The sequence below is a fragment of the Nannobrachium achirus genome (genome assembly GCF_963921795.1).
Source record: "Nannobrachium achirus genome assembly, chromosome: 6".
Classification (NCBI taxonomy): domain Eukaryota; kingdom Metazoa; phylum Chordata; class Actinopteri; order Myctophiformes; family Myctophidae; genus Nannobrachium; species Nannobrachium achirus.
Window position 1 is genome coordinate 9,472,826 of NC_137815.1, and position 22,920 is coordinate 9,495,745.

Consider the following 22,920-nt stretch of genomic DNA (forward strand, 5'->3'; position numbering starts at 1 on the left):
GTCTCTCAAGAACAGACTAACTGAGCTCCAGTTCAAGTGAAAAGGACCTTTTCTTTGACGATGGCTGGCCAGATTGCTGACATAGAAACATAGGGTTTTTCAAAAAAACCTTAGAAGGATTCAAAAGACACTTATAGAATCGGGTCATAAATTCTAATTTTCACGATTTTTCAAAAATAGCAGATCTACAAGCTCGCGCGCTGTGAGCTTGTATATCTGCTATTTTTCAATAGTTAAAGCATTCAATAATGATACACAATAATGTGTACCCGTTCTAGTTAATGGGTTAATCCGTCCAATGGTGGTAGTTAAATGGTGGTAAAAATACTAGTGGGGAAAAAAGTGCAAGTAGCCGGAAAAAAAAAACAGTCCGCGCACTGCTCATGTGAACCTAACGTCAGCCTCACTGCTCCATGTCGTTCTCGTTCTGCAGCGTTTTCATGGCCAGGCCCCACAGCGTCACGCTGGAGATGAACTGACCATCGCCGGCCCTGTAGGAGCTGCCGCCGCTGGCGCCGCCGCCGGCCCGGCTGGACGCTGTGACGGACACGCAGTGGCCGGCGTCCGCTGGAGGAAGGAGGTGGAAGGAGGACGGCTTGGCCATCTCCCCCGCCCCGCAGCCGCCGCCACTCTCCTCGGCGTAGTGACCGTACACCGCCTCCTCCTGAGGTAGGTGGTGGTGGGGCTTGTTGGCCGCCGGCGGCCGCAGGGGCCCCTCCTCCTCCGAGGCCCCCGCGGCGGGGTTCGTGGTGGGACACCTCTCCTGGTGGAGGACGACGGCGGAGGACAGGAGATGCGGGGGCACCAGGGAGCGCAGCTCCGGCAGGGAGCCGGAGGAGGAGGAGGTGGGCGCCGGGCAGAGGTGCGTCGTGGTGGCACCGGGAGGAGGGGCCGGAGGAGTGTCTTGGTGCTTGGGCCGCGTCAGAGCGGGAGACGACAACGACGAGGAGGAGGAGGGCTGCTGCTTCTCCCGTCCTGGCTGAGCCAACATCTCTATGGCTGTCACGATATTAGAACATTTAAGTAGTTACTTGTCATACAAATAATTGCATTTAAGGAATTAATTATTTTTTGGCATTGAACATTTGGAACAGGCAGATATGACATTGGCAGATATGACAAATAACATAAATAGAAGTTAAACAACTTTTTTTTTTTAAATAGCTCATCTGCAAGCTTACAACGTGTCACTTCCTGTAAGCTTGCAGATCTGCTATTCCTGAAAGAAATATACAGATCCATCTAAAACAATTTGAATATTGTGTGAAAGTACATTTTCTTGAAACTTTCATATATTATTATTTTTTGAAACTTTCATATATTCTAGAATATAATACAAGTTAATTCTTCCAAAGCTTTTTTTGTTAAGATTTTGAATTTTTATGGCATACAGCTCATGAATATCAAAAGTCCATATTTCAAAATATCACAATATTACACGAGACCTCTCAAAACAAGGATTTATAATAGAGAAATGTCAACCTTCTGAAGTCAGAGCTAAAGTCCAGTGGGAAGTTTCCACACTCAGTTATAATTTGGGGTGCTATGGCATCTGCAATGTTTTTTAACACAATATTCTATTTTATTTAGATCATACATGGGCAACTGGCGTCCCGGGGGCCACATGCGGCCCCCACCTTAACTTAATGCGCCCCGCAGGTTAATACCAGAATACTGATATATTACTGATTTCAGCTGTTACAATTCCAAACATGACCTGCTTTAATTCCGTCAGTCTATATTAGTAGCTTAATGACTAGTATAGTAGTATTAAAATGTCTTTTTTTTATGTCCAATGTATTTGTATTTAAGTTCAGAAATGTAACATGAGTATATAACTAAATGCATTTGAACTCAAATCTAAATGTTACATTTCAAGATTCCAATAAAAAAATAACAAAAAGACTATTCAGGATTCCAATAAAAAAAAAGCAAAAATAGCCGATTTACAAGCTCAAAACGCATCGCGCTTTATGAGATACTAGAATGACAAAGTAGGACATAGCAATATGCAATGTGGCCCTCTTGAGGGAATTTGGAAATAGTGGCCCTCACCATCATCAAAGTTGCCCACCCCTGATTTAGATGGATCTGTACCGTAATTGCAACAGGCCTAAACATGGCGGGGTAAAGACAGGAGGAGGAAGGAAGGAGGCTTGCCTTGGCCGACAGGCTTGGGGAAAGAGGAGGCCGTCTGGTCCGAGCCGCTGCTGGACTGCTCGGCGCTGCCCTCTGGTGGAGGAGGAGCGCCCCTGCAGTTGGTGCTGCTGTGGCGCCTCAGCAGGGCACAGCGGGTGAAACTCTTTCCACAGGCGTTGCAGAGGTAGGGCCGCTCGCCGGTGTGAGAGCGCACGTGGCGCCGCAGGTCCCCCGAGTCGATGAAGCACTTCCCTTATAGCGGGGGGAAAAAAGAGGTCATTACGATATAGGGGTGGGCGATATGGTGATAATTATCGTTGAGACGATACAATGTCTGCACGATAAGCATTTTCAGAGATATCGTATGTATCGTGATACAATTGAGGGAGCCTTGTAAAAACATCCTGTTTAATCGTTAATACAGAGATTCATTGCAGAATTCAATTTAAACCTGCATTTTGGTCTAAATCAGTAGTTCTAACCCTTTACAATGTCAAGGTCTCCACTTAACTCTGACAGTATACAAATGAAACCAAATGGACCCGTAAGGGTCCATTTGGTTTCTTTTGTATACTGTCAGAGTTACATACTTGTAAAGTTCAATTTAGACCTCCCCAAAAGGAACCCAGAGAGTCTATAGTTTTTGTCAAGTACCTTGAAAAATAACCATAAAAAATAACCAGAAAAAGAATCGTGATAAGATCGTGTATCGTGATACAGCTTGGGAAAATATCGTGATATTGTATTTTTCCAAATCGCCCACCCATATTACGATACAGTTTGACGAAATGGTATACCGAATAGGTCCATCGAAAAATCCCGAAACAAATATTTAACAAAATAATAACGGCGATGATCATTTTAGCCATAATGGCGTAGCCTTACTATAAAGCACTTGTTCTAAACCTGTGGGCCGTGAGGATATTGCAAGTGGGCCTAAATCGCTAAGATTTTAATGATAATATAAGATTGATATGAAAATATATATACTGTATAATGTCAAGGAATTTGCTTTCTGTTTAACCTTGAAAAGTACGTTTTCATTGTGATACCGATAAATAGTAACTCAAAGGATACCACATCAGTTCCATTGCAGGCATTGACACTAAGGCTTGCCCACCTGCCCCCGGCAGGTAAATAAAACGTCAGGGCAGGTGAAGTTTGCTTTCAGGTTGCCTGACCGGGCAAGTGCTCATTTGAGAGGGGACACAAATGTCTATAAACACAACACCAGATATCTGTCTAAACACCTGAATGTGGCCAGTGCGATCTGTCTTCTGGCCTGTGGAATGTAAAATAAGAGCACTATTTACCTATAATGTGCTGTTTTTACTGTGGGCTGTGGCTACCATAGACATATTCAATCATAGCTACAGTGTGTAGGTATTTGGATTTGGAGGTATTGAGGTGTGACATTTTTTATCGCACAGGCCCAGAAAGTAAAGAAATAATTGTTAAATTGAGCGGTAATTAAAATCTTGCCTATCATTTTATAATGGACAATTTACTTTTCGGGCACGTGGGCATGACCTTTGGGCAAGTAGAAAATGACCTGTACTTGCCCGATGGGCAAGTGCCTCTGAGACCTTAGTGTCAACCCCTGATCATTGATCCAAGCCGGCTGCCGTGTTAAGTGTTCATGATGATGGGTGGCCCACAAATTCTTTTGAGATGTTAAAGGGGGCCCTCATCCAGAAAAGGAACTTTAAAAGGATCTGTTTTGCATTAACATGTTTTTGCATTAACATTCATATCACTCTGAACAGCCTTTCCAAACCAGAGCTCTCCCTCCCTCCCTACCACAGGTGTCACAGCGGTGCGTTTTCTCGCCGACATGACGAGCCTTGTGCTTCAGTAACTTCTTCTCCATGTTGAAGCTCTTTCCACACTGGTCACAGGTGCACGTCTGGTCCGCCGTGTGGGTCTTCTTGTGCTCCTTCAGGTTGCTGAAGTTGCTGAAACCTGAGCGACATCACAAGCATTTCAGACACGTGTCTTGAGATAATCAAGTATTATTATTAGTTTTGGGCACATAAGGACTTGGTTTGGCAAACACCTAAGTAGTGTTGCTCCCACGTCACCACACAATCGTCTTCCAAAAATCATCCCACAGAACTGATACGATTCTTGTCTTTTGAGACAGTATATCAGTATATCCCTGACTGATGATACAAGCATTAGACAAAACGTGGAATAATCTGACCCACAATTACAGCTGTTGTGTGTGTTTGGAGCAGTTACCCGAAGAAGACTTTGTTGAAACGTTGATTTCTTTTTAAAAATAACACGTTTTGTATCGTGGCTATGAACTGTGCGACCCGTGGTCTGAACTCCTTACTACTGGTGTGCGTGCTCCAGTGTTTGGAGCTCTTCCCTACCTCTTCCACATATGTCGCACAGGTGAGGCTTCTCTCCTGTGTGGATCACGATGTGCCGCTGAACGTCTCCTGCTGCCGCGAAGCTGGAGATCAGAGATGTTTGAGTAGAGCAGCCAACAACAAGTTAGAGAACACAGGAAGACTTCTATTACAAGACAAACCAGTTTATTTCTCCAAAGATCAGAGGAAAAGTCACAGCAGAGAAACAACCATACTGGAGATTATGTGGATACATGGATGCTGACCACAAACATATAGTGTGGTCAGTAAGTAATAAAGGAGATATTGAAATACGAAATACCGAAGACAAGTGTTGTGCTATATCTAGGGAAATTTGACGCAGGAAAACATACATGGAGATGATATGTATCTGGTCAAGATGATGCTGGAAAAAAAGCAATAACAAGATGGTGGTATAAAAGTGACCCTCCAACTAGTGAGCAGTGGCTATGCATTGTGGAGGAAATATATGTGATCCTTGAGAAATGGGAGAAATGGACTGAAAATAAAACGAAATGACACCACAAATATTTGAAATGGACTAAAGTGTGATAATCAAAATGATGTAATAACGTTGACCCTGTGAATGTATGTATGTACGTTAGGGTGGATCTTAAATTACCTTTTTTAGATTTTCTTGAGTCTCACCCCCCAATTATGTTCCAATGTACAAAAAAATGCTTTGTTTAAAATTTGGTTGAATTTCAAGCATATTTAGAGGTAGCTCAATCAAGTCAAAGATTGTACATTTTATTGGTCAAAATCGAATTGCACTTCAGGCACATTTAAGTTATACATTACACATTATTCTTATACTAAGCACAGAAATTATATTTTTTAAGCTTCCACAATCTAAACACAAATCTGATTACATGTTTGTCATATGTCAAACCAGAATTAATGTATTGTAGGAAATAGCAAAGCAAAGAATGACAAATTGCTATTTTTCATTTAACGTGCACAATGACATGTCTTTATTGCACACTCTTCAATCATACTCACAACACACAACAAGCACACAGCCCCACTTCCTTGTTTACCCCCAAAACCCCCGAAAGTCACTGCAGTATAGTAATTCAGTAGTTACTGATCAATTAAAGTTTGTTTACGGCTACCGGGATACTTGATGGTTCTGCACAATTTACAGCAAGTATTGGAGTTGGGACTCGTCTTTAGTAATGAGACCAAAATATTGTTGTAGTAGGGCAACCCCACACTCTGCATGATCACTGACAACATTCATCACCTTCACTACAGCCAGAACTTCTTGGTAGTCCACCCTGGGCTCCCACTCATCGGGATCAACGTCAGGGAAGTCATCTGGGAGATCCATCATTTTGAAAAGCACCTTGGATTTGGGAAACACAAAATCTTCAATGTTCTTCCTTGCAATTGTTCCAAGGTCAACAGTTATTCTCTTCATATGCCCCTGTTCATCATCTTCATTTCCATCTTTCATGGCTCTCACCATCAGCCTCTTCGTTTGCACGCTCACTTGACTGTCAAACAATGCAAGTCCGACGATCTCTGGAGCCAAATGATTGGAAAACTTTTGAGAAGCAGCTTTAGACACCTCAGCATTTATTGATGAATATTCCAGCAATGATTTTAACAGCTGCCAAGTCATTTAGTGGAGCGCTGACAGCAACAGGTGCCATCATCCATGCCTTCACATAAATACAAACTGCAAAAATGCACAAATCCATGCATGATTTTTCTTCCCTGAGGGTCAGTTTGAATTGGCCATGAAACATCGAGATCTTCAAACAATAAATACCATAACCTTTGCCATCCAAAGGGCATGATGGGTAGCTCCTGTAGCTCTTTATTCATCAATAAATGCTGAGGTGTCTAAAGCTGCTTCTCAAAGGTTTTCCAATCACTTGAACAGGGGAATATGAAGAGAATTACTGTTGACCTTGGAACAATTGCAAGGAGGAACATTGAAGATTTTGTGTCTCCCAAATCCAAGGTGCTTTTCAAAATGATGGATCTCCCAGATGACTTCCTTGACGTTGATCCCGATGAGTGGGAGCCCAGGGTGGACTACCAAGAAGCTCTGGCTGTAGTGAAGACGATGAATGTTGTCAATGATCATGCAGAGTGTGGGGTTGCCCTAATACAAGAATATTGGTCTCATTACTAAAGATGAGTCCCAACTCCAATACTTGCTGCAAATTGTGCAGAACCATCGGCACAAGTATCCCGATAGCCGTAAACAAACTTTAATTGATCAGTAACTACTGAATTACTATACTGCAGAGACTTTCGGGGGTTTTGGGGGTAAACAAGGAAGTGGGGCTTGTTGTGTGTTGTGAGTATGATTGGGTTAGGGTTATGAAGAGTGTGCAATAAAGACATGTCATTGTGCACGTTAAATGAAAAATAGCAATTTGTCATTCTTTGCTTTGCTATTTCCTAGAATGCATTACTTCTGGTTTGACATATTATGACAAACATGTAATCAGATTTGTGTTTAGATTTGTAAGCTTAAAAAATATAATTTATGTGCTTAGTATAAGAATAATGTGTAATGTATAACTTAAATGGGCCTGCAGTGCAATTCGATTTTGACCAATAAAATGTACAATCTTTGACTTGATTGAGCTACCTCTAAATATGCTTGAAATTCAACCAAATTTTAACCAAAGCATTTTTTTGTACATTGGAACATAATTGGGGGGTGAGACTCAAGAAAATCTAAAAAAGGTAATTTAAGATCCACCCTAATGTACGTGTAACAAACTACAAATACAAAGTAAGCTAAAAAGAAAAGCCAAACCAGTTTACCTTTTCCCACACAGCTCACAGATGTATGGTTTCTCTCCAGAGTGTCGCCGCAGATGTGTCTGTAAATTGCCCGCCTGTCGGAAACAACAGAGCCACAACACAACTCATCAGCGCCACCTTCAGTATAATCTCAATGACGCATGAGTAACTATTTTAACACATTTAGGCCTAGAATTATTGAATGCTTTAACCAGTGAAAAATAGCAGATATACAAGCTCACAGCGCGGCACAGAGTGCCGCGCTGCGAGCTTGTAGATCTGCTATTTTTGAAAAAGTCGTGAAAATGTGTGCAAATCTTTGAATATATGTATTTTCAAAGTGAACGTTTGTAACTCAAATTTTGCTTTTGGGGGGTCCCTGGAACTAAATATTTTGAGATGGGGGTCCGTGGCCAAATAAATATAATTTTGGGGGTCCTTCACATGAAAAGGTTTGAGAACCACTGTCATAGTAGTCTCTCAAGAACAGACTAACTGAGCTCCAGTTAAGTGAAAAGGACCTTTTCTTTGACGATGGCTAGCCAGATTGCTGACATAGAAACAAAGGTTTTTCAAAAAATCTTAGAAGGATTCAAAAGACAATTATAGAATCGGGTCAAAATTATAATTTTCACAATTTTTCAAAAATAGCTGATCTACAAGCTCGCAGCACGGCACTCGGTGCCGCGCTGTGAGCTTGTAGATCTGCTATTTTTCAATAGCTAAACAAGCATTCAATAATTCTAGGCCTGATTTATACTCTGTGTGCAACACACTGAAAATAGCCGACCTACAAGCTCACAACTCACAGAAACACAGCGCCATGCGACGCATTGTGAGCTTGTAGTGCAGCTATTTTCAGATGCCATCAGGTATAAATTGAGCATTACGACTAACTTGAGCACTAGACCTTACCTGTGAAAAGTTCTTTCCGCATACGTTACATTGAAACGGCTTCTCACCTAAGAAAAGGAGAGCAGCATTTTCTCTGTTAAAAACAAACAATTATATACAGTATATGATTCATATGAAAACATTGAATGTATACTTTAGACCTTAAAGGAGTAGTTCACCGCCAAAATGACTGTTTTTCTATTGATTACTCATGCCAAGGAGACTTGAGTTCAAAAATATTTTTTTTGTATTTGACAAAAATGTGATAAATGTGTAAATTTACCCTGATGGTTTCCCCAACCAGTGCACATACATTTGGGTCCCCATCCGGAATCAATGGGGGTAAATTTACTATAATCACATTTTTGTCTTAGGAATGCGACAAATACCAAAAGATAATATTGAACTCAAGTCTCTATGGCGTGAGTATAGAAGAAAAGTCACTTTGGGGGTGAACTACTCCTTTAAATGTCAGGGATGCTCATGGTGAAAGTGAAATACCGGTGTGCATGCGCTTGTGCAGCATGAGGTTGCTGGGGTGTTTGAAGATCTTTCCGCACACTTCGCAGCAGTACTGCTTGTGGCCTGTCTGCGGCGGCGGGCTGGACGACACCGTCTTGGGCTCGTGTTCCTCCTGAGCCGCGGGCGGAGGAGGGCTGGGAATAGTCGCATTACAAAACTATGACGAAAAATGTTTGTCGACTGCGTTTTTTTCACTGACAAAAACGAAATGAAAACGAAATAAAAACTAAGCTATGATGACTAAAACTAAGACTAAATATATTGACACTTTCGTCAACAAAATGAAAACTAGACTAAAACGTTAGGGAGGGACTAGTGGAGATGGAGAAGAGAGTCATTTTATGTTTGGTTGCTCTCAGGTGTTGCGTGCTGAAAATAGCCGATCTACAAGCTCACAACGCATCGCGCTGCGACGCGTTGTGAGCGTGTAGATCTGCTATTTTCAGCACGCAACCAAGTGTAAAATCAGTCATTATGATGCCATCAAGGCCTGCTAAAATACATTTCAGTTGACTAAATCAACTGTAGATTTAGTCGCCTAAAATCTTATGATATTTAGTCGACTAAAATTAGACTAAAAATAAAACATTTCAGGTGACTAAATTATGACTAAAACTAAATTACATTTTATTCAAAAGACTATGACCAGGGACGTGCTGGGCCCCTGATTCAGCCCGGGAAAAAGAGTTGGAGAGGCCCTCATTGCGCGCTATAGAGAGAGATCTCTCTCTATAGCGCTGCTGCTACTCAAAGATTTGTGACAAAGTGACAAGCCAGTGGGCCAAATACATGAGTTATATTTCATCGTTGTCGGGTGGAAACCTTGTATGTCCAAAACAGTTTGTTTTGTATTTATCATTTTAAAAATGATTTAAACTAGTGAAAACAGCCGATATACAATAAAAATGATTTAAACTAGTGAGAAAGGAGTCAGCTTAGGTGGTTCGGGCATCTAGTACGGATGCCCCCCGAGCGCCTTCCTAGGAAGGTCCTCGATGCACGTCCCACTGGGAGGAGACCCCGTGGCAGACCTAAGACCAGATGGAAGGATTATATCTCCAGACTGGCCTGGGAACGCCTCGGTATACTCCCAGAGGGAGTGGAGGAAGTTGCGCAGGATAAGGAAATCTGGAAGTCTCAGTTGGAACTGTTACCCCCGCGACCCGATTCCGGATAAGCGGTTGAAGATGGATGGATGGATGGATGGAAAACAGCCGATCTACAAGCACACAACGCCTCGCACCCCGAGGCGTTGTGTGCTTGTAGATCTGCTGTTTTCACTACTTTTGTGCGACGGCCTTGTATGATGAAGCAGGGCTTTGCTTTGCGAAAAAATTTACAAATTTGAAACTTGGAGATACAAGGTTTCTGCCCGACAGTGACGATTTACTTTGTTGGTCGCCCAGCCCCCAAAATGGAACGAAGGCCGGCATTTTATTTTTATTTTTTTCCTAATGGCCGGCCTGGACCGGCCGGGAATGAACCGGCCGTCCGTTTCCCAATGGCCAGAACGTCCCTGACTATGACTAAAACTAAATCCAAATTTTGCTGTCAAAAACAACACTGTTGCATACGTGGGTGATTGGGTTTCCGGCGCCGCTTCGGTAGCCTCGTCTCTGCTCTCTGCGAGGCAGTCGGTGCCGGGAGCTTCCGGAGGTCGGTTCTGCACCGGGGGGGACCGTTCTCGTTCTCGGGGGGAACTCTCTTTGGGACCGGCGAGGAGGACGGGCTCGCTGAGCGGCTCGGCACACATCTCCTCCAGGGTCTTCTGGGAGCGCAGGTAGTTGTACTTTTTCAAGTACACCGTCTTCTTGGGACGCACGGGCGCGTCGAGCGCGGAGTCCGCCGGGTCGGCGGGAGCGGTCAGCGTTTCGTCCGGCGCTAAGGAGGGGCCGGTTTGATTGATTGATTAGACACATAAAAAAAATGCATTCAGTACAAGGGTACAGCCAGTGTGTTCTAGGGAGAGTGGCGTCACGCTTTGAACTCGCCGCAGACCGGAAGTGGCTTCGCATGGCGTCCTAGCGAGCCTCTGCCCCGTCCGCCCCCATTCTAGCCGAGTCATTAACTCATTCTGTGCCAATGACGTCTCTTTGACGTTTTTTTCCAAAAACGTTCTGTGCCAATGACGTCTTTGACGTCTTTTGTGTTTTTTGTATAGAAAAAAAACAAACAAAAAAAACTTTTTTTTTTTTTTTTTTTAAGATGTCAAAATGACCTGAGATCAGAGAGATGGTTTTCTCTGTTTGTGTGTTGGCTCCCTCGTTTAGCTGATTGAGAAAATGTGTGTCCATTCTAGTGGATGGACACTTTTTTTCATTCAAACAGCTCTATCTCTGGAACCATTTGTCTGATTGACAAAATTCTTTTTGCCACTGAATCACAACAACTGTGTCTGTTTCTGTGGGGACAATATATATATATTAAAAAAAAAACATTTTTTTTCATTGCATAGCAAAGAAAAACATACAAAATCAGGGCACAGCTACCTTGGAGCCATTTTGGGCATTTGGCACAGAATGAGTTAATTCGCTGGTAAGTAGACCAAATCACGTCTTTTTCGCCATTTTAACGCATTCACGGGCCTCTCTAAGGTAGATAACATTATTAAAAGAGTGAAAAAGACGTGATTTAGTCTACTTACCAGCGAGTGAAAAATGAATGGGGGCGGACGGGGCAGAGGCTCGCTAAGAATGAGAACAGGCTCCAGTAAGCTAGGCTAAGTTAGCTTCCCACCATAGAGTAAATAGGCTTTCCACGCTTACTATGGGAGTCGACGTAAGTGACGTAACTCTCTCTATCAATGGGTCTGGGTACAGCCAAAGCACTTTGGTCCAAAAGGATAACACTGAAGAAAGACCATGTGGTCTTGTTTCCATTCAGGTCCCATGCATTCATTCACTAGAAGGACAAGATACATTCATATACCAAAGAAACAACAACATCAAAAAATATAAAACAACAAATATTTCTAACCATGAGGTATATGAACAAGTTGGGGTTGGGATGGAAGTACTATCGTAGGTGGTACTGAATAATCTCTTACCTCTCCATATGACCTGCTAACAGATGATTTTCTTTTTTTTCTATCATTTTTATCCCACAATTTTGCAACCCATTTTCACCCAGTGCCACGCCTGGGGAGACAACGGACTGACCTCATGCTTCCTTCAATGCATGAGTAGTCCAAGTTGTTTCTTTTCACCTAACAGGGGGGATTTCCCCGGGATGGACGTATCGCGTGGAAGGAACACGTTATTCCAACCAGTTCCTTTCCCCTCCATCAAGCGCCCCGGCTGGCCAGGGGGAGGCATTAACAGATGAATTTTTAAGCCAGTTTTGAATGAAGCCAGCGAATTGCTTTTTTTTGAGAAGGGGGGAGAGCATTCCACACCTGAATGGCAGTGTTGTGAAAGGTGAATTTACCCATATTTGTGGTCTTTTCGACAGGAGTGGCGGCGGCGCAGGGAGGGTTGGGCTGGCCGGCGCTTCCAGCGCAGACGGTAGGGTGGTTGTTGTTGTTGTTGTGTGCCTGGTACTGCTGCTCGTCCATCATGACCAAAGGACTCGGGCCTTGATTTAGGGGTGGGCGATATGGTGATAATTATCGTTGAGACGATACAATGTCTCCACGATGTGCCTTTTCAGAGATATCGTATATATTGTGATACAATGAGGGAGCCTTAAACAAAAATCCTGTTTAATCGTTAATACGGAGATTCATTGCAGAATTCAATTTAAACCTGCATTTTGGTCTAAATCGGTGGTTCTCAAACTTTAAAATGTCAAGGTCTCCTCTTAACTCTGACAGTATACAAATGAACGGGTCCATTTGGTTTCATTTGTATGCTGTCAGTATCATTTGTATACTGTCAGAGTTACATACTTGTGAAGTTCAATTTAGACCTCCCAAAAGGAACCCAGAGAGTCTAGTTTTTGTCAAGTAACTTGAAAATCAACCATAAAAACCAACGTGAAAAAGAATTGTGATAAAGTCGTGTATCGTGATACAGCTTGGGAAAATATCGTGATATTGTATTTTTCCATATCGCCTAGGGCTGCGAATCTTTGGGTATCCCACGATTCGATTCAGAATCGATTCTTGGGGTCACGATTCACGATTTTTTTGATTCTTTCAAATCCAAACGATTCGAATTCAGAAACGATTATTTTCCGATTTAAAAACAATTCTCGATTCAAAATGATTCTCGATTCAAAACTAAATTCATATATCAGGATCTACTCCAGTCTGCTGGCAAGAAAGCAGAGTACGTTTACGTAGCTTTTATATTGTAATAATGTAAGCACACAAAGGTAAATCCAAGACAACATGTCTGATTCATTCATGCTAATATCTAATAAATTATCATAATACAAAATCATAAATAAAAATCATAAAAATCATAATATCTAATAAATAATATCTAATAAAGAAAATGATTTTTGGAAAATGAGAATCGATTCCTAATCTTACCATGTTAAAAAACACGATTCGAATTCGAATCGATTTTTTCCTGCACCCCTAATATCGCCCACCCCTACCTTGGTTGGAGGCGGCGTTGCTGGTCTCCACCGCGCTCTGCTTGAAGTACTGCTTGCTGTAGAAGTTGCGCAGCTTGTAGCTGTGCGCCAGCTGCTTGTCGGCGATCTCGCAGTTGGCGCCGCTGTGCGCCACCGAGGCCGACAGCTTCTTGGCGTGGTCCAGGTCGGCGTTGAAGCTCGGCCGCTGGAGGACCTCGGAGGAAGACGAGGAGGAGGAGGCGGCGGGGCAGTGGAGGTCCATGTCGTGAGGAAGACTCGTCACCACGTCGTACAGGTGGTGCTCCGAGGTCAGGGCGCCCGGCGGAAGGGAGAAAGGCGGCGTCTCGGCCGGCGGCGGGCAGGGAGGCTTGAGGAAGGCGTTGCACATGTTCTGGATGTTGGGGACCTGTAAATAGAGGTGGGCGATATGGTGATAAATATCGTTGAGACGATACAATGTCTCTCCACGATATGCCTTTTCAGAGATATCCTATGTGTTGTATATACAACTAGAAGCAGTGCTCTTCCGGTCTCCACCAGGCCAGGCGTCCTACCTGCTGGTGGCGCTATAACAGGCCAATGTGAAAAGGGTAGCATTTGTTCCTTGACATAGTGGGAATGTGTGTGGCAAATTTCACGGTAATCACAAGCTGCGTTGATGATTTGAGGCATTTTGTTAAAAAACGGAGCAATCCTGCAAACTTTGGAAGACAATATCCAAGCCAATTAGGGTGGAATATGAAATATCAGAAAGATTGGACTTGATCACATGACTATGGGGCTGTTAAGTATGACATCATTTTGTAGACAGAGGAGAGTTTCTGCCCCCAGTTTCCGTGAATCTTTTTACTATTTTTGCTATTTACACATTTTTCTTCTCTTTGTTGTTGAAAGGAAAGTGTTAGAATTATACTTTAGTCGTTATTTTTGTCTCGGATCTGTTGAAATAGCGAGGGACAGAAAATGCTCTGGGGGCAGAGTTCTCCTCTGCCTACAAAATGATGTCACAGCTTAAAAGCCCCATAGAGATATGTGTACTGATTTGCACGATAGTTGGAGAAAATCTGATGGAGTAATAGCGAAGAATGTGTTTTACATAAGTTGTGCTCCTGGTGGCGCTATAAAAGGCAAATGTGAAAAATGCAGGGCAAAGGTTTATCCTCAGCCTCTAGGGAGTGCACATACAAAGTTTTCCACTTATCGGTGGAGTTAAAGGTAAAAACACAAATTGTTAATACAGAGATTCATTGCAGAATTCATTTAAACCTGCATTTTGGTCTAAGGGGGCGTTCACACCAGGGTTATTTGGTCCGCTTAAAAGGGACCATGGTCCTCTTTCTCCTTTGGTCCGCTGGTGTGAACGTGCAAAGGGACCATGGTCCCTTTGTTTGGTCCGGACCATGGTCCTCTTGAAAAGGCAGGACTCGGTCCCCTTCCAAACGGACCATGGTCCGGTCCTCTGCTGGTGTGAACGGAGCCGGACTTTATAGAGGACCAAACTTATGTCTGATCAGCCTACTACATTCTGCATTGTGTGTTGTTCATTGAAAAACAATATGGAAAAAATAATAAACGACTACTCGTGAAGCAATTGTAACTTCGGCTACAAGAGACTACACTCATCAATCTTTGTTAACTGCAGTTGTGAAGCTGGATTAATAATTAGTTCTAAAAGCATGAATTTCTTACGGGAATCATTATTGATATGACCCGACCGCTGATATGTCTTCATGACCTGCAGTAGGCTACACGTTAATAATTGTATCATCTCCTCTCCCTGTGAGCAAGCGCTGCGGTGTCTTGTTAGCTACATGGAAACTGCGAGGTTACATGGAAACTGGTGACCCATCGTGTGCGGTGACTCCAGGGGTCGCTCTCCGAACACGGTGATCATTGTTTGTTTTGACACAAATACAGTCACAAATAAAAGTAAGGTCACCATCTTGTGTATAACACAGGAGGAGGAGGCGGCGCGGCGGGCGCGCTGCGCGCACAACCTCCATCCAAACGACCGTCCACAACACAAAATAAAGTCAAACTTGGCTTTTCTTTCGAGGCATTAGGATTTTCGCTCTCTTTTCGCTCTCTCGCTGTTCCCTGAGGACGGGCGTGCACGAGTCAAACTCTTCACGATGTTGCTGGGACGGCAGTATGTCCATGTCATCGGGTGCGGTGCACAAAAATAACGGATTTAAAAGCTTACAACACTGTCCGAGTGTCTGATGCACGGCTGTTATGTTTCATGGCTAAATGAGGAGAGATGTGGGTTAGCATCCCGTTACATTAATATGTTCTTTTTAAGCATGCGCCACCGCATATAAAGTTATGGCTCATACGCATATAGATTCAACATTTGGGATTATACATTATTTTATTGTTTTTATTTAGGTTATTTATTCATTTAGCTTCACATTTCCAACCTGATAAGGATAGGAAATATCATTACGGACCCGTTGCTTCACTTGCTTGTAAAGAAAGAAAGAGACAGACAGAGAGAGATTTGATGTGGAAACGGGGATGCTTATATTATGTTCTCGCGTTCTTGTGCTATTTATTGTTAAATGAATCAAGGAGAAGGCTTTATACAGGCTATGTTTTGAGAGAGAGAGAGAGAGAGAGATAGAGAGAGAATCCTCCACCCATCCATCGCTAATTACTGCCTGAAATGCGGGTTTCGCTTCTTTTAAAAAAAGAGATATAGGAAGCGGCTGTGATTAATAACACAAAATTAATTGGAATAGGCAGTGAAGTAATTTCCCATAGGAATAGCCTATTCTGTCAATAGATCAACAGCCGCCTGTATGACCACGTGTCAGTTGTTTATATTTGGTTCTTTTAACAAAAGTCCCGTGTGAACGCTAACCGGACCAAATTCAAAATGCAACAATGTAAACATTTGGTCCCTGATCCGGACCTTTTAAGCGGACTTTGGGTGAGAACGTGCCCTAAATCAGTAGTTCTCAAACTTTAAAACGTCAAGGTCTCCTCTTAACTCTGACAGTATACAAATGAAATCAAATGGACCCGTAAGGGTCCATTTGTATACTGTCAGAGTTGCATACTTGTAAGGATCAATGTAGACCTCCCAAAAGGAACCGAGAGAGTCCCTGGTTCCCACTTTGAGGACTACTGGTCTAAATGGTCTGTTACTCCTTTTTCCTTTGGTTTTTGTTACCTTGCAGGTGGTACTGTTAAGTAACTTGTAAAATAACCATAAAGATGAACATGAAAAAGAATCCTGATAAGATTGTGTATCGTGATACAGCTTGGAAATATATCGTGATATTGTATTTTTCCATATTGTCCACCCCTACCTGTAAACACTGTGCGATGTCCAGGAGCGCTTGGACGTTGTCCTGGTTGACGTCCAGGTGGGAGGTGTACATGTAGTCCAGCACCTGGCCGATGCCCCCCACATCCTGGATGACCAGGTTGAACACCTCGTTCTTCTGACTGGGGGAGTTCTGGAACAAGGACCTGCAAAGCAATAAAACAATGCTGCTGTCACATGTTTTATTACAGTAGTTCTCAACCTGTGGGTCGGGACCCCCAAATTATTTTGGGGGGTTACCAGATGTCATTTCTCACTCAACAACCAACAGACCAACATACAGTATACTGTAAGTGTAGATACAGGGTATCTGCACATTTCTATGTTTTTTTCTTTATAATTTTTATCCCACTATTTTGTAAACCATTTTTTCACCCAGTGCCAATTGCCTATGTAATCCTGGGCTCTGCTCTCCCTCTGGCTCACCTGGGGAGGCAACGGACTGACCTCATGCTTCCTTCTATGCATGAGGAGTCCAAGTTGCTTCTTTTCACCTGACAGGGGGGATTTCCCTGCATGTGGAAGGAACACGTTATTCCAACCAGTTCCTTTCCCTTCCATCAGGCGTTATTCCAGGAGGCATTATTGAGACCAGGAATACGTGCATGATTTTGTGAGGGTATCAACCCTAGGAGACACGGGGAGAACATGCAAACTCCACACAGAAAGGCCCTTTCGCCAACCCCACCTAGGGTGTGGGCGCTGATGACGCGGTGGGAGGAACACGCCCCCAGCACCCACAGCGTCCCACGGCGGGAATCGAACCCAGGACCTTCTACCTGTGAGGCGAAGCGCTAACCACTGCGCCACCATATCTGCACATTTCTAAAGTGACAATTTAAGGACTTTAAAGACCTTTTCAGTACCTCTGCTCTGGTCAAGCATTGCTCAAATTGTCAAATATTAGAGGTAGACATTGTGAAAATAGCCGATCTAGATAATTATTTTGGGGGTCGCGGCCTGAAAACGTTGAGAACCACTGTTTTATTATACATAGATTTGTGGGGAAATGTAAAGCAGTGGTTTTAAAAGTGAGGTCCACGGACCCTCAGGGCTCCTTGAGGTGGTTCTAAATGGACCCTTCCTTTTGAAAAACATTTGAGAACCATGTCAAGTGATAATGATGTCATCACGGCCAAGCGTGTCACAACTACGACTGTCACAATTATTAAATAATCGTCTAATAGCAGATTTACAAGCTCACAACGCGTCGCGATGCAACACGTTGTGAGCTTGTAGATCGGCTATTTCCACTATCGATGTTCTTTTTCAAGTATAAAGTTGTCAAACATGTGTCATAACTGCCATGTGCAACTTCAAAGCCTACAAGCCAAACAGAAATGTAATTGTCAACGACAAAAACTCAATCAATTAATCGTTAATCGCAATTATTTGAGTGACAATTAATCGTCATGTAAAATGTCATAATCATGACAGCCCTATCAATAGTCACAACATGTGTGTCGTACAGCAGGGGTTCCCAAACTTTTTTGTCTCAGGGCACCCCATGAATATTCTTTTTCATCCGAGGCATCCCTACATTATATCGTAATTGTCGGGTGGAAACCTTGTATGTCCAAAACCTTCTCTTTTTGTGTTATTATTTTAAAAACGATTTAAAATAGTGAAAATAGCCGATCTACAAGCACACATGTGTGCTTGTAGATCTGCTATTTTCACTACTTGTGTGACACTTTTGTATGATGAAGTAGGGCTTTTATTTTACCAAAAAAAACATACACATTTGAAACTTGGAGATCCAAGGTTTTTGCCTGACAGTGACGATATTCATAATTTTATGACTCCAATACGGAACTAAAACTTCCTATGATTGGCCGCTAGTTGCGCTGTTTTCCCCCCCGGCTGATCGCAAAAAGAATTCACCCTTTGTTAGCCTTCTGGTTGGTCCCTGACTGACCAACCAGCAGGCTCTATATGCCTTGTCCCGCCCTGGTTCCACCCTTTTTATGTTGAATTTGCTAAAACATAGTTTTTGGAGAAATAAAAACATTTAAAAACATGCTGAGTCACTATACTGCCAGTGACCAGCTCCATTTTACAGAAACCAAGTTTGAAATTAGAATTGAATACACAGAATAACAATACGAAGCAACTGAATTAAAATGGTAGTGGATGGAGTGTCCCACCGAATGTCCCACCAAGACACAGCAAGCAATGGGTGTGAAGCGGGGCGGGACAACGGGCAGGACTTGACAAAGGGTGAATTGTGCTCCATTGGATCCCATTCATTTTCCCCTTTCGTTTTCTAACCTTAATTAACATTTTCATGAATACTGTATGGTTCCTATCGCTAGTTAAAAATTGCCTTTCAATCACCATCATATTCGTTTTGTCGAAATGTGGTCCAATTTATTTTAAAATAAATGATAAAGTTGCGGGGGGCGTGGCCAACTAAACTAATACCAGCCGGCTGTGTTCTTCTTCGTGTGCTGTATTTCGGGAGGCTCCGACCACATCCCACATCCCATGGAGTCACTCCCATGTATCCCTGCAGTTGCACGTGACCGTTGGCAGCCAATAGCATCTCTGATGCCTTTACAATTCTATGATGGCAATACCCATTCCAAGGGGTAGAAAGGGCCATTTGCGCTGCATAGAAACCAATGGCTTCGCATCGTCCATATTTGCTGCCATCACGGCACCCCAGGGTGCCCCGTCACCCACTTTGAAAACCCCTGTTGTACAGTACGGTACGCACCTGAAATAGCTGCTGAAGGCGGCCAGGACGTTCTTGTGGGCTTTGAAGCAGACTCCCTTGACCACCAGCATGCAGTCACACAGCAGCCCCTGGATCCTCTGCTCCTGCAGCTGCTGCAGGAGGTAGGAGCTGTGGCTGGACAGCGCCTCCATGGCTGGCCGCTCGCTCACATCACAGCCACCTGTCCTACAAAGAAACAGCCAAAACAGTTGAAGAAATTGCAGATAGAGAGGCTTAAAGGCCTCGAATTATTGAACGCTTTAACCGGTGAAAAATAGCAGATATACAAGCTCACAGCGCGGCACCGAGTGCCGCGCTGCGAGCTTGTAGATCTGCTATTTTTGAAAAAAGTCGTGAAAGTGTGTGCAAATCTTTGAATATAATGTGTTTTCAAAGCGAACGTTTGTAACTCAAATTTTGGTTCTGGGGGGGGGTCCCTGGAACTAAATATTTTCAGATGCGGTTCCGTGGCCAAATACATATCATTTTGGGGGTCCTTCACATGAAAAGGTTTGAGAACCACTGACACAGAAGTCTCTCAAGAACAGACTAACTGAGCTCCATTTAAGTGAAAAGGACCTTTTCTTTGACGATGGCTATAACCAGATTGCTGACATAGAAACATAGGTTTTTCAACAAAAAAAACTTTTGAAGGATTCAAAAGACACTTATAGAATCGGATCAAAATTAAAATTTTCACGATTTTTCAAAAATAGCAGATCTACAATCTGCTATTTTTCAATAGTTAAAGCATAAAATAATGATACTCAATAATGTGTACCCGTTCTAAATGGGTTAAACCTTTGCCTTTATGAAACATCTAAGACCATGGGAGTTTTTATGGAAGACGCAATAGAACTGTTTCTCAAAATGGATTCCAGGGACTCTGTGGGTTCATTTAGGGGGGTCTAAAGCTCCTTTTCGACTGCAGCTTTGGCACTACAACGCACCACGCCACATAAAAATATCTACTTTTTTTTACACAAAAGTATAGCCCTATCAGTAAGAAACAAATGTACCCTTTTAACTGTGATTATAATCCAATATAATATATTTGTATTACAACTATCCTAATTATAACACACTATAATGGATTATAACTGTGATTATAATGCACTAGTATAATGTATTACTATGATAATTATAATACACTATAATAGATTATAATAGTGGTTATAACACAATAGGATCTATTATCATGTATTACAACTTTACCCTGGTGGTCTAAATGAAAAGTCAGTGAGTGGTCAGTCATTATGAAGTGTTTGGCCCTGTTTGGCCTAGCTCAGACCTACTCTAGATTGGATACTTTTTAGTACCACGTTTAGTACCACTTTCACACCACTTCTACCCAGGTCCTTGTAGTCGAAAACCTGGCACAAGTGGGCAGTGTGGCGTGGTGTCGTGTTGGGCCATGTCAGTTGAAAAGGGGCTTAAATGGACCCATACAAGTCTGACAGTGTACAAATGGATTCTATTGCTATAGTCTGGGTCATTACTCGTCAATCTTAGGAGAATTACTGAAATCAGTCGTGGTGACTTTAATCCATACACATGTCAGAAATAGCAAATAAAGACACCAGGCAGTCAGTCATCATCTCAGGACAGTGTTGATTTTGTCGACTAAAACTATGACGAAAATTGTTTGTGCGTTTTTTTCACTGACGAAAACTAAATAAAAACGAAATAAAAATTAAGCTGCGATGACTAAAACTAAGTCTAAATATATTGACAATTTCGTCAACAAAATAAAAACTAGACTAAAACGTTAGGGAGGGACTAGTGGAGAAGAGAGTAATTGTATGTTTGGTTGCTCTCAGGTGTTGCGTGCTGAAAATAGCCGATGCAGACAACCAAGTGTAAAATCAGTCATTAAGATGCCATCAAGGCCTGCCAAAATACATTTTAGTCGACTAAATCAACTGTAGATTTAGTCGCCTAAAATTAGACCAAAACTAAAACTTTTCAGGTGAATAAATTATGACTAAAACATGACTAAAACTAAATTACATTTTATTCAAAAGACTATGACTAAAACTAAATCAAAATTTGCTGTCAAAAACAATGCTGTCTCAGAAAGTATAACTTATTGTGACCACCTCATAGAAATTAGAATCCACCATGACCAAAACGTGTGTGCAGCAAAAAGCTACTAATCAGTCTAATGCAAGGGTCTTCAACAGGGGGTCCTCAGAGTTACTACAGGGGGTCCTCCAAATATTTGAGTGATAGAAACCTTTTTTTTCCTTTTGTTTTTTATATTAACCACTTGAACTCTAACGTATAGCGGCATGGTCATGATGGACCTCCAGAAGGCATTTGATACCGTAAATCATTCTATTCTGATTGAGAAACTAAAAGCCATCGGTCTTGACAGCGCAGCAGTGAGTTGGATGCAATCTTACCTGGTGGGGAGGGAACAGGTGGTGGAGATTAACGGTACCATGTCCCCCCCCCTCCCAGTAAGCTGTGGTGTTCCTCAAGGTAGCATACTGGGGCCTCTGTTGTTCCTAATATACGTGAACGACATGGCATCTGCTTGTGACTGCAACCTGTTCCTGTTCGCGGATGACTCGGCTCTCCTAGTCTCGGGCAAGGACCACTTGCAGGTTGAGAAGACACTTAACTCTGAACTAAGTAAGATCTGCACATGGCTTAACGACAACAAATTATCAATTCACCTGGGAAAAACGGAGTCCATCCTCTTTGGAACAAATCATAACCTCAAAAAGGTCGATAACTTCACAATCAAAGTGGGTGACAAGGTCATAACACGAAAAAACGAAATCTCTTACTTAGGATGTATCCTGGAAGCTAATCTTTCCAGTGAAAAGATGACTTCTAAAGTAATAAATAAAATCAACCAACGAACTCGTTTCCTACAGAGGATAGCCCCGATGGTCAATTTTAACACACTGAAGACCATAGCTGGTGCAATAATCCAGCCCCTCTTTGACTACGGAGTCCACGTATGGTATCGTGACGCCCCACAAGCCCTGAAAACTAAACTCCAAACAGCCCAAAATAAACTAATTAGGGTCCTGCTTAGCCTTCCCTATCAGACTCACCTCACCGCTACTCACCAATTAAGAGTGGGGTGGCTCAGAGTAGATGACAGAGTACAGCAGCTTGCAATGGGCCTGGTGTACAAGATACACTACACCACTATGATACCCAAGTACCTGTCAAAATACTTTATAAACATTAAGGATGTCCATAATTACAACACCAGAGGCAGCGCCACAGATCACTTTCAACCCAGAGTCAAAACCAACAAAGGGTCAAACTCTTTTTTCTGCTATACCACCAAAATGTGGAAAGCCTTACCGAAGGCCATAAAGGAGTGTGGATCACTTGCATCCTTTAAAATTGCCCTGAAAAGCCACTTACAGGCAGCAGCCGTTCGCAACTGGTAATAATGAACCTAGCCCCAACCCTACCCTCCCCTGCCCCTTCTTTGTATATACTGTTTGTTTAAGAATTACTGTCTTTGTTTTGTTTTTCTTTACATATCTACTGCATAGTACTGTGTTCTATCTGTCTGTCATTCAATGTTATATGAGATACTTAAATGGTTTCCAGTGGAAATAAGCTTAGTCTTTTCATGGATCTCCTTTTAGTAGACCTTGTACCAGTGAACTGTACCG

General features: G+C 42.6%; 1 protein-coding gene across 1 annotated transcript; it reads right to left on the reverse strand.

Annotated features, from left to right (window-relative positions):
• Positions 1-378: 378 nt before the first annotated feature.
• On the reverse strand, positions 379-19,425 carry zbtb49 (zinc finger and BTB domain containing 49; the record flags this gene model as incomplete). The annotated part of the gene is made up of 12 exons (XM_080727313.1): positions 379-1,005; positions 2,161-2,391; positions 3,940-4,101; positions 4,518-4,600; positions 7,308-7,381; positions 8,202-8,248; positions 8,682-8,836; positions 10,277-10,583; positions 12,129-12,275; positions 13,245-13,629; positions 16,538-16,700; positions 19,274-19,425. The coding sequence occupies 12 exons, from the start codon at positions 19,423-19,425 to the stop codon at positions 404-406; spliced, it is 2,508 nt and encodes an 835-aa protein (XP_080583439.1). The 3' UTR covers positions 379-403.
• Between the last annotated feature and the right edge of the window lie 3,495 nt (positions 19,426-22,920).